At 58.6% G+C, this 12,454-nt stretch overlaps 1 protein-coding gene across 2 annotated transcripts in view; it reads right to left on the reverse strand.

The window, feature by feature from the left end:
• EPHB2 (EPH receptor B2) overlaps positions 1-12,454 on the reverse strand; it is a 134,387-nt gene that overhangs the window by 82,457 nt on the left and 39,476 nt on the right. For both annotated transcript variants that reach the window (XM_065650237.1, XM_065650236.1), the window contains exons 2-3: positions 12,235-12,299; positions 7,079-7,763 (exon numbers count right to left, since the gene is read on the reverse strand). In XM_065650237.1, the coding sequence (XP_065506309.1) occupies positions 7,079-7,763; positions 12,235-12,299 (750 nt within the window). The remainder of the gene's footprint in view (positions 1-7,078; positions 7,764-12,234; positions 12,300-12,454) is intronic.

The following is a 12,454-nucleotide window of genomic DNA, read 5'->3' on the forward strand; positions in this document are numbered from 1 at the left end:
TTCTGTGGAAGGTCTCAGCCCATCCCTTGTCTTGAAAGCTAAATGAGGAAGCAGTTCTCATTTCCTTCACTTGCTTTTGGCCACAAAGGTCCAGTCCCTCAAAAGCAGCGTTTCCATCATACCAAGGGCGTTGAAATACTAGAGAAAGTGCTGAGGAGGCGACGAGACTGGTGAGGGGCTGGAGCACAAGGGTGATGGGAGCGGCTGAGGGAGCTGGGGGTTCAGCTGGAGAACAGGAGCTGAGGGGAGACCTTCTGATCTCTGACCTGCCTGAAAGGAGCTTGGAGCCAGGGGGGGTCGGGCTCTGCTCCCCAGGAACAAGCGCCAGGACCAGAGGAAACGGCCTCAAGTTGCGCCACGGGAGGTTGAGGTTGGATCTGGGGAACAATTTCTTCCCCAAAGGGCTGTGGGGCATTGGAACAGGCTGCCCAGGGCAGTGCTGGAGTCACCATCCCTGGAGGGGTTTACAAGGCGTTTAGACAAGGTTCCTAAGGACATGGTTTAGTGCTAGGGTTGCTGAGGTTATGGCTGGACTTGATGCTCCTGAGGGTCTCTTCCAACCGAAATGATTCTTTGATTCTACGATTCTATCCTGAGGTGAGTTGTCCATTTCCCTCCTTGAGCAGCAGATGTCTTGCCCTGTTCCTGGACCACCTGTGACCCTCCTTGCAAGGTCAGCATCTCCTCGGGCTCCTCAACCCTGCTGTCTGACACAGCCTTGCTCTGCAAGGCTCCCCCTGCTCCTACTCCAACCTCCAGAAGCCCAGACCCTACTCAGCAATGTGCAGAGGACAAACTGGCATCTCCTCTGACGCCAGAGTGCACCAAGCAGACTCGGAGCAGTTAATGCGGAGCAGCTGCGATCCCCACCACAGCCCTAATTGGATTCACACCATGGAGGGGTCAGCAAGAAGCAGGACGGAGAAGAATCAAAGCAATGGAAAGAAAGACGCTGTATTCTTGCTTCCCAGATGGAGAGGGAGGAGAGGGAGAAGCCCAAAGAGCAGCATCCACAACGACACGGAGCCACGGCCGGCTGGGAGCATTCAAATTGTCAACAACCCTGCAGAAAAGGCAGACAAATTCCTGTTTTGTACTTGGGAAGAAGCCAGGTGATGTAATCATCTTATAGGATGATGGTGAAATACTTTCCATTCCAGCAGTAACTCAAGATGTTAAATAGCAGCTCCCAAAGTTAAATATTGTTAAATCAGTATGTCAGGATAGCATCTACCTAGGAGTTTTTAAAGAGAAGGCTGATGAGCCAGTGGACGGTTAATGTTCACTTTCCACACGCTGTGAAGTAGTAGGATGTTTCAGAGACGTAGGAAAAAGCTATTTGTTAAATGAGGCAGTCCTGGCTATTTTAGGACTGCCACTGCAACGTCAGGACCAGTCAAATAAAGATGTGCCAGCTACAGGATTCAGTCAGCGAAGGATTAAAGGAAGGTTGTAACAGTAGTGCCAACCTACATACATTTATGGAAAACAGCTTAAGGCAAATTTGCCTCGTATTGTTTTTGATGCAATTACAAGATTGGCTGGGAGAGGTAACCGCGCTAATGCAAGGCACCCAAACTTCTGCAGAGCGTTTCCCTCGGTAACACATGATATTTTGATTCAGGAATTAGAGGGTCGACAGACACCGTGGGACATACTCAATGCATTAAAACTTGGCGAGCTGATACTGCTCTGGTCTGAGATCTAAGCGGGGAATATGCAGAGAGCAGGTCTGTTTCTACTAGAGCCAACAAATTTGGTTCATGCCTCTGGGCTATTTAACATTTTTATCAATGGCCCAGGAGAAAGCCCATAGCGTTGCCAATAAAGTTAGCTGATGACATGGAAGTTGTAGTGTGGTAAATACTGAAGATGACGGGTTCCTGATACGCAGCAATCCGGATACCTCACGAGCTGGGCACAAGCAAGGAATGTGCATTTGAGTACAAACACATGTCAAATCCCACCTCTAGGGACAAGGAGCCACAGGATCTGCTCCCAGTCCCGCTGGGAAGGACAAGGATCCTGCGAAAGCACCCAGTGAAACACCAGTGCCAAAGTGGTTAAAGCAAACAGGGGGAAGAGGGAAATCTCGGAGCTCCCCCGGCACTCAGCTGGTCACTGTGAGCGCCCTGTACGTGGGACGGTGGCTCCGCTCTGCCAACGGAAAGGCTAAAGCAGTGCCAAGGGCCGGGAAGAGCCGAACAAAACGGCCAAAAACCTCACCGGAGGAGCGGGGGCTGAGGATTACTGTTCAACAGGCACGTAGAAAACAAAAGTGTGGTGATGGACAAAGCTCTCCGAGGTCCAAGTGCCAAGTCACAGCCAGGGGTGAGAAGGCAGGAGCGACCACTGGAAGCATTTAACGGGCAATTCTCCACCGCTGGAAACATTTACACCACGATTGGCTGTATCTGCTCCAGCTCAATCAGGAATGCTTCCTGCAAGAACTTAATTACCTCTAGGGCCTTACAATTTACTGGCTGAGTCCAGCACTATCAGTTGAGGCCCAGACCCGAAACAGGCAAGGAGCCATAAATAGACTCTTATCTTCAAAACATCACATACTTATGGGACGTGACGGGAAGACGGCTCTGACATGCCCTTCTCCAGCACATCAGAAAGCCGCACGCCCCTCCAAGCCCTCAGCACAAACTCTGAAACCCAAACACAGCGGGGCAGGGACAGAGCCCCAGCGCGTCCCGCACCTCGGTGACGGATGAACAGCTCTGGGTCCTCGACACACGTGTACGTGCACATCACGGCCTCCGCACCCGCGTCCCCGGCACGTGGTGGCAGATCTGCTGCATTTGACCTCAAAATAACATGTAAGCAGGTGCGGGAAAGCCCATCATGGAGCCCACCTGTAGGACCCACTTCTGCAAGGCCCTGGCCATACCCAGACCCCCCAGCCAGCCCCGTACGGCCCCAGACTGTATATACCTACGGTCTCTATACCCCAGGTACAGCCCACCACAGCAATAACCCCAGAGGTCGCAGTTCTCCCTTTAGAGCTGGACTAGGGCTGGGTCAGTGCTGGAGCTGAGCTGGGAGCATCCAGCCGGGCTGCTGGTGGAACCAGGCTGTGGTGTTGGTGGGGCTGGACGGGACCAGCAGCAGGCTGGGTGCTGGAGCTGGGTCAGCACCCCGCATCCTCCCTGCTGGCTCTGCCCGCCAGGGAAGGAGCAGGAGGAAGGCAATGCAGGCTCCCTCCCTGTCCCCTCCTCTTGGTGGGACACAATGTTGACTCCTCGGGCTCCCACAGGGGCGGCCCAGCTCCACCTTGAGCCGGAGAAGACAGGCGGCAGCCTGTATCTTCCACAGACCGCCTAGATGACCCGGTTTTTCCTATTCCCAGCACATCGCCAGCTCCTCTCCTCCTCAGAAACACCTGTCGCCCCAAGGGATGATGCCACATGTCCCTCATAACAAGATTGTGTCACCACCAGCTTCTGCAAGGCGAAACCGTCCCTTGTCACCATGACAAGACTGGGACCGTCCACGCTCGAGTGCAGCACAGAAGAGGTGCAGCACAGTGACCAGACCCACGGGTAGATGTCCTCCAGAGATGGAGAGGAGCTGGAGATGGATGCAGGGTTTAACGGTGAGGACCGGCAGCCAGTGGCTGCCTTCCCTGCCTAGGCAGAGATCCTTGCAGGCAGCGTTCATCCACCGGCCAGCGCAAACAGAGCGAGCAGGCAGCACAATAGCTCTGCCTGCGCCGCTGCACAGGGAGCCAATGAATAAGGGCGGCAGAGAGAGAAACGCGCTCACTGCGCTGCATGGGAGGGACGGGCGGGGGAGCGGGGGGACGCGGCAGACAAAGAACAGGGAGATGGAGAAAAAGATGCAGGCAGGGAGCAGGAGAAGGTGAAGCGGAGAAGGGGGGAGGATGGGGCTGGGCGTAGGGGCTGGGGGGGCGGCGAGGGGAGACACGTGCATGGAGCATCTCGCCAGCGCAGCGGAAAGGAGCTGGGAAGCGAGCGGAGGAGCGGAACGAGGAGGAGCGGGCAGCCAGCCCCTCGCAGGGCCCTGCGGGATTGGCGAGCGAGGCCCAGCAAAATGAAAATCTCTTAACCACACAGAATTGTTAACTGCCCCCAAATCCTTTTGTGCTGGGGCTGCAAGCTTAGAAGAGCTTAAGCTGTTAGATGCATGAACTTCCTCCATAAATATCCCTTGTGTGCACTGCCGTGAGCAGGCTTGCGCTGTATTAGCCAGATGAAAAACTCAACCGAGAAAGTGAGCAACTCCTTCCAGCGCCTTGCAGCTGCACCGAGGGGCCGCCCATCGCTCGGGATGCCCCTCTCCACCAGGAGCCCTTGGCGGGGCCACGTCAGCCACGTCCCCTGCGCTCCCCGCCACATCCCGTTTGGGCGACCGAGCTGTGCGCGAGCGCTTCACCCTGAAAGCCAGCTCGGATTTGCTTTTGTTTTGCTTCTGGAAAGAGGCCCAGGTTCCCTCCCACCCCTCGAAACATGAGAAAACCTGCCGGCCACATGTACAAGTGAGTCCCCCAAACCCGGCGGCTTGTACAGACTGTACAGACCTCTGTACAGACCGGGGACAGGGACTCGACAGGAGGGGGGCAGGGATGCAGGACAGTGTCCTCAGGTCATCTTGAGCTGAGCTACCGAGAGGAGCCTTTTCTCTGCCCAACCGAGCCAGGGTGACCAGCCTGTCCTCCGTCCTCTGCGGGGCTCACTGGGGAAGCTGGCGGAGGGTGGGGATGCTGTGGCTGTCCTGCCAACCCCACGGCTGGCTCTGCGCCTGGTCCCCACTCTTCTTCAGGGGCTGCTGGGGGAGAACGCAGCTTGTGCCCCAGCCTGGCACAGCCCCGGGGTCCCATCCAGCCCCGATCGCCAGCCCAGTGCGGGCAGGGGCCAGGGGAAGGGGAGGGGGAAGGGAAGGGGAAGGGGAAGGGAAAGGGGAAGGGGAAGGGGAAGGGGAAGGGGAAGGGGAAGGAAAAGGGGAAGGGGAAGGGGAAGGGGAAGGGGAAGGGGAAGGAAAAGGGGAAGGGGAAGGGGAAGGGGAAGGGGAAGGAAAAGGGGAAGGGAAAGGGGAAGGGGAAGGGGAAGGGGAAGGGAAAGGGGAAGGGGAAGGGGAAGGGGAAGGGAAAGGGGAAGGGGAAGGGAAAGGGGAAGGGGAAGGGGAAGGGGAAGGGGAAGGGAAAGGGGAAGGGAAAGGAAGGGAAGAGAAGGCAGCCCCGGGGCCGGCAGCCCCAGAGCCAGCAGCCCCACCGAGACGGCGGCTGATGGACACCACATGATAAACGACAGTGGGGAGCGCAGGGCCGGGCACACACCAGCACCGGCTGGAGAAACAGCTGCCGAGGTAGCGGACCTCCCCAAATCCTGCTGTTACGCAGACAAAGAGGAGACGCAGTCTCTCCCTCCAGCTCGGCCCCTCGCTCCTGCCGGCTCTGCCTCCCCTCCCGGCCCCACTGGTCGGGCTGCAGGGACAGGGTCTGGGAGCCCTGAGACGTGCAAAGGGACCGTCCCTTGGCTGGGCCGGCAGTGGGACCAGCGAGCCCCGAGAAACCGCAGAGCAAAGCACCGCACAGGGCTGGGTCTGCTCGGGGGAAAAAAACCAGCGGGCTGAGATGGAAAAGCTGACATGAATCATTTTGGCTTTCTGGTGTTGCTACGAATGCTTCACTTGGGCGTCATAAAACACCCGTCTTCCCTTCGAGGCTGGGATCAGCGCGGCTGCCTTTCCACACTGCGCTGCAGCAGCGCCTCTGTGCTGTCCCTGTCCCCAGCTCCGGCCCTGCTACGGCTGGGGGACACTTGGTCACACCGAGCTCAGCGGGCAGAGAGGTTCAGTGGGTCAGTGAGGAGCAGCTCAAATAACAGATATTAAATAACACACCCAGCACATCAGGAGGCTTCACGTGTGAGCAGCCCAGCCAGCAGCAGGAGACACGGTGCCCTCTCCGAGGGGACTGTCCAACCTGCAGTCCGACCCAGCATGGCCAAACACTGTTCGTCCCCCTCCCCAGTGTGCTCAGCTCCTCACCACCAGCACCGTCCCCATCCCTGTTTGGTGCCACCAGCCACCCCTGCCCACAGCAGAAGAGAGGAGACACAGCGATGCCCACTGACACATCTATAATTGATCTCAGAGCAACCCCCGCTCTGCTCGGAGCGTGCCAATGCTACCAAACCTGTAATGGGATTTTGATGTTCAGCCAGAACAGTGGCGAGAAGAGCCCATGGTTTGCTCTGTGCATGGTGGAGCCACAGGTGCCCCTTCAACATGCAGCTCTCAGGACCTCATTTCTCTCCCAGTAACTCCACGGCTCCTTCCCCTCCCTTCCCACGCCCAGGTTGACTTTCCTTCCCCTGTACCATCAGCACAACTGAGGAGGAGCAGGGAGAGGCGGCTGCGCACGGTGCTTTAAGGGCGGGTGGCACAGAGGCGCTCTGTAGGACCACACTGGCTCCATGGAGCTGTGGAGTCCGCTTAGAACATCTACAGGGCAGCAAACCCCCGGCTGCTGGGGATGCTCCGGGGCTGGGAAGGTGAGTCTGGCCCGGAACAGCCCGTGAGCACATCCCACCCTGGGCTGTTTGCACCTCACCGGGAAAATGCTGCAGACAATTTGCTCCCTCCCACAGCATCACCTCGGGATGCCTGCACCCCTGCTCCTCTCACCCCAGACGCATTTCAGTTCATGTCAAGGCACAGGGCACAAACTGAAGTGAAAACAGCCCTAGTATTTTGGGAGATGACTGAAGACACCACGGCTACAGACACGTGTGTCGCTCCAAGACCTGGAGAGCACGGAGGGCACCAGTGACAAGCTGGCACTGCTGGACCCCATGGCTCTGAGGACCCAGAGGTAACACGGAGCCTCTGCAACGGATGGATGTGCCCAGGGCAGGAATCAAGGAGCTGGGGAAGGAGTCGGCGTCCACACACACGCTCCTCTCCCCTGCCCCACGTGCTGCTCGCCCACCCCTGCCCAAGGAGGCACCTCATGGAAATCCCAGCTGCAAACCCCGACCAGCACCACTGGCACAGCCCACTGGCAGCAAGGCGAGCGCGCAGAGCGAGACCGAAGGCGAGCGGTTACCTCTGCAGACAGTCCCGTTCTCCACCGACTCGTAGCCCGCCCGGCACATGCAGCGGCCGATGGGCACCAGCCACTCGCCATCCCCGTTGCAGTACAGCTTGATGGGCACGTCCACCTCCTCCGCGTTGGTGATGCATGTTCCCCGGGCTGCCACCAGCGAGGTGCTCTCCGCTCCCGAGAGGGTTTCTTGGAAGACAGCCCCATTCTGGATCACGCGGGGACACTTGCGGTAGAAGACGCGGACGGCAATTAAGGACATGCAGCCTCCGTAGTCCTGGAAGGCCAGGTAGAAACCATTCTTGGAGACGGGCCCAAAACTGCGCACCTCAGTGTTAATCTTCATCACTCGTCCACCTAGGTCCACCTGCGAGAAGCTCTCGTCAGCAGCAATCGTGTCCACCTTCATCCAAGGATTCTCCATCCAGTTAGGAAAAGTCTTGGTGGCCGAGTCGAAGTCTGACTCAAAATAGTAAAGGTTAAAAGTCTCCTTACAGGAGCCTGGAACATTAGGGATGCTGCTGCAGTCCCGGACAGAAAATTTCATCTCCACGTGGATGCGGTGCGCTCCTCGCCTCCGGATGTACTTGGTCCGGAGCCAGTTGTTTTGGCTGGATTCAAAGACGTTGCACACCTGGTAGGTGCGAATTGTGTTCATGTTCTCGTCGTACCCGCTCACCTCTTCCCACTGCAGACAGGACACACAAAGTCAAGGGGCTGCGTCGAACCCATGTTCCCCCCCATCTCAGACACTCCCAGCCCATCGTGCGCCAAGCGGGCAGGCTCTGCCCATACCAGCCGCCCCGCACCGTGCCCCACACCCTGCCCACCCCATCACACCAGCAGCCCCACGGGCGCCCAGCACCTCACAAAGCTCCAGCACCTCCTGCACACCCCACACCCACACCCCTCCCTGCTGCTCCGGCAAGGTGTGACCCGCACCGCGCACCGGGCAGGCTCGGTGCCACGGGGACAAGGTGGCACAAGCCCTCGGTAGAGCTTGGGGCCATCTTGGTGCCAGCAGTGCTCCCTGCCTGATTTCTGCTAAAGCATCTCTGCTGGGTGGCCGGGCATGGGGGGCCATAGCCCTCCCCTGCAGCACTAATGTCTTCAGCAGGGGCTCTCACTCGTGGGCTGCACCGCGCTGCGGAGCCTCCCGGCAAAGCAACAGGATGCTGTTAGCAAACATTTCCCCACCGGTGCTGCTACGGTTATAGATGTGGCAGACAGGACCTGCTTTCTCGAGAGTGCATAAAACGGCCATAAAACCTCCTCCCTGGAAGAACGGGCCAGTAGCAGCGGCCCCTCCCCAGAGGAGGGTTTGTGGGAGCCTCGCTGACCCCGCTGTGCACCAGCAAGGGAGATGCTGGGCTGGGCCCCGCCGGTTCAGTCTTGGGCCCCTCACGCCAAGAAAATCCTTGAGGTGCTGGAGCGAGTTGAGAGAAGGGAACGGAGCTGGTGAGGGGCTGAAGCACAAGTGTGATGGGAGCGGCTGAGGGAGCTGGGGGTTCAGCTGGAGAACAGGAGCTGAGGGGAGACCTTCTGATCTCTGACCTGCCTGAAAGGAGCTTGGAGCCAGGGGGGGGTCGGGCTCTGCTCCCCAGGAACAAGCGCCAGGACCAGAGGAAACGGCCTCAAGTTGCGCCAGGGGAGGTTGAGGTTGGATGTGGGGAACAATTTCTTCCCCAAAGGGCTGTGGGGCATTGGAACAGGCTGCCCAGGGCAGTGCTGGAGTCGCCATCCCTGGAGGGGTTGGACAGACGGACATGAGGTTCTCAGGCACACAGGTTAGTGCTAGAGTCAGGCTATGGTTGGACTCCATGATCAAAATGATTCTATGATTCTATAGTGACCCTTGTCCCTGCCCCTTCAAGAGCCAACATACTTTGGGGTCCTTCCTGCAGGTGTGCACAGGTGCCAGTCCTGGCTCTCTCAAACTGGACCTGTGGGATGCCCTGTGAGCTCTGGCACAACAGTAACATCCTTCTCAGAGAGACAGCTTCATTTGACATATTTCTCCATGGGAAGCTCAGCCCAACTCCCCACAGCTGACCAACATCTGACTGGGGGGAGTCTCTGCAGAGCTCGGGGCTGCTGTGACACCTCCTGGTCCTGTCCTGCTCCCTGCCCTTTCCCCGGGCTGATTTTTTCCAAATCTTTCAGCGCTTTTTGTTGTCTCCATCCTTTGTAGGACAGGGAGACTTCAGGGCAGGTGATGAACCGGGCAAGGGCAGAGCTGCAGGCTGTAACCAGCCACCACTCCCCTGCCGCCAGCACAGATGGGAAAGGGTCTTTTTGGGGAGGAGAACCTTTCACTTGGCTCACCAAAGCATCCTTCCCAGCCCAGACCTTTCTGCAGGGCAGAGCATCCCTCTGTGCTGTCCCCTCCCCGCCCGCAGCACCCTTGTGACGCTGGCGGCAGAGACCGGGCTCCAGCCAGCGTGTCCACAGCCCCAGCCAGCTGGAATGGCTTCTCATGCACTTGTTCATAAACCTGCTCAAGCGGAAGCTGAGCTGTTTCCCATGGACGTGAAACTCTGAGCGCAACCCTGCCCTGGAAGCGGGACTGCGAGACCCCAGGCAGGGCGGCAGCACCCCCAGCGCTTCCAGCCCGGACCCAGCACCAGCGCCAGGACCGAGCTCCACGGGGAAACCCTGCAGAAGCTGAGCACCCCCAACCCCTCGGCCTGCAAACGGCCTCACAAGGGCATCCAGGACTGCGGAAGGAGGCTCACGAGATGGAAGACAGATTGCTCCTTGCATATCAAGGCTAACAGCCCAACAGAAGGCTGTCAGGGAAGATTCCCAAACAGCTCCAACCACTTCTGACTGGCAGTGGTTGCAAATCTGCTGCCGTTGCAGGGGGAGGAGGAAAGCATCCTTGCAAAACGCAGGGGGAGCATTTGTTTTCTTTTCCAAAAATAAATGTGTTGTGGTAGTGGAAAATTGCAGGATCTCCCCGTTTTTTAGGGCACCATTTTGCGGGGGGGGGAATGAAAGAATCAAGGACAAGGCACAGGGAAGCAATTCCTTCCCCTGCCCTGCCCCTGATGTGGCTCTCCCTTGCCTGGACCACTCTGGACACCCACTCTGGAACAGCATGTCACCCACCAGGACCCAGGGGTGCCCAGGACCTGTCCCATCCCCACCCACACCTGCACAGCCCCGGGGAGGGCTCGGGACGAGACTGAAGAGCTCAGCCTGGCCAGGCAGGAGCAGCACACGGTGGTACCTGGGGATGAACAGCAGGGCATAGGGAGACCTACGAGCAGGATGGGAGCTCTGTGGCAAGGGAAAAAGCAACTGTTTGGGCTTTCAGCTCATTAATTATCACCAAAGAGCAATAAGCAGGAGAAGCACTCCGCAGCTTTTTTTTTCCAGGTGATGCTGGCTGCACGCAGCCTTGCCAACACCAAGCCACCTATGGATGGGATGCTCTGCCTTGTCCTGCCTGCGGGCACACGGCCACGCTGGGAGCAGCTGTGAAGGCACCGCGGCATCGGCACCCACGCCATGCACAGTGCAGGGCCCGACGTGTGCCGTGTCCCCCCAGGGACCTGCCCCCAGGTGGGGATGGGAAGCGATTCCCACCGGCAATGTTGGCGCTGCACTGGACTTTCCAGACAAGCATCTCCATCCTGCTGGGGCTGGGGGCCCTGGGAGCACCCCGGGGTCAGGCTCAGGACCCCCAGCATCCTCCCGCATGCCCGCAGCAGCAAGCGGGGGGCTCCCGAGCTCCCTTTTCCCAGCTGAGAGAAAAAGTCACCCCCGTGCACCAGCCCCTGCGCTTCCTCGATGCTTAATTAGAAGCCTCTCCCTTTCTCCTCGCTCTCTAATTAACATGCCGGGAGCTCAAAAGAAGAAGGCAGCACAATAATACAGGGAGACGGCTTCCAGCAGGCCCAGGCCTCATTACCGCGGGGCTGGGGAGCCGGGAGCAAGGCGTGCTTTACATATGGAAACACCGCAAACAAGAAAGGCTGGGCCAGGAGAGAAAAAGACTTGACCTGTGCTCCTGCCTATTGTGCGCCCGTCATCCCCCCTCGGCGGCCGGGCCAGCGCTGGCGGGGCCGGGGCTGCGGGCGGGCACGGGGCTTTATCGTGGTGATGGGGACGGTGCCGGCAGCGCCCGAGCCCCAGCGCGGCAGGCCGGCTCAGGAACCAGGTTTAATCTCCTCAACGGAGGCTTTTCTTGGCCATTTATTTTCTTCTGCCAAGTCGGCTCAGGGAGGGGACTTGCTGTCAGCGCCAAGGTGAGGTCTGGAGAAACATCTTCATCCAGGGTGATGGAGGGGGGGATGGCGGGGAGGATGGAGCTGAGCTGCTACCTCTGCACAAGGGGATGGGGAGCATCTCCAGGCTTTGTCTGGGCTGGATTGGGCCACCCAAGCCCGGGGGGGCAGGCTGGGGATGTCGGGCACGGGGGCTCCACGCTGCTGCCGGCCACCACAGCCAGAGCTGGGCAGGATGCTCGGAAGCACCTCGATGCCCACGCAGACCCCATGGGACATGGAGGTGGCTGGGGCAGAGGAGGGGAGGGTGGAAGGGTGCAGAGGTGCATTGCCTTGTTTGAGCTCTTCTTTAAAGGAGCTTGTTCTGGGTGGTCTTGGGATGTGGCTCAGGGAACTCTTGGCACAAGTAAAGCAGAGAGACAGTCACTGCTGAGCCAGCAAATGTCCCTCCATGAGATGCCAGGGATGCTGGACAGTCATTTCAGGGCTGTGGGTGCAGCCTCACAAGCCAAAGCCTCCACATCCTTTTCTGCTGCAAGTGACAGGCAATGGGATAACACGTGAAACACTGGGGACTACTGGTGGTGGCCTTGGCGTTTCATTACTCCCTCTCCCTGATTTTTAACTGGCTGCAGGCCAGCTTTATGGAAGGTATGATTTTTCCAACATCATGTTGGTCTGATGCTGTAAGGTGAGAATTACACCCAACCAGCATTCGGGTCTTTTTTTGGCAGCATGACCTCCTAGAAAACTACTGGAAACCTCAACTGCCATCCTCTTCTGTGCTCTTCCCACTAGACCTTTTCATATGGCCAAGGTGCTTTGCTTCAGCAGGTGACTTTTGTTGAGCCATCCCACCTACATTCACGTGCAGCAGGAGACCCCAGGTTGGGCTCTGGGTCCCCATAAAGTGACAGGATAACTTACCCCCGAGGGAGGATGCACCGTCCAGCCCAGCTCTGCCGTTGCCGTTGTGGAGTCCATCAGCGTCTCTGCAGGAGGAAGGTGAAACAAGGAATCAATGGCCACCGAGTCAATACCCTGAGGCTGGCAAAGGGGAAGGAGGTGGAGAGGAGCCAGCCCAGGACCGCAGCCACCGAGCCCGCCCTGCGCAGCGCCATGGCCGGCTCTCAGCCGGGAGGAGCCC

Source organism: Caloenas nicobarica, chromosome 22 (genome assembly GCF_036013445.1).
Source record: "Caloenas nicobarica isolate bCalNic1 chromosome 22, bCalNic1.hap1, whole genome shotgun sequence".
Lineage (NCBI taxonomy): Eukaryota > Metazoa > Chordata > Aves > Columbiformes > Columbidae > Caloenas > Caloenas nicobarica.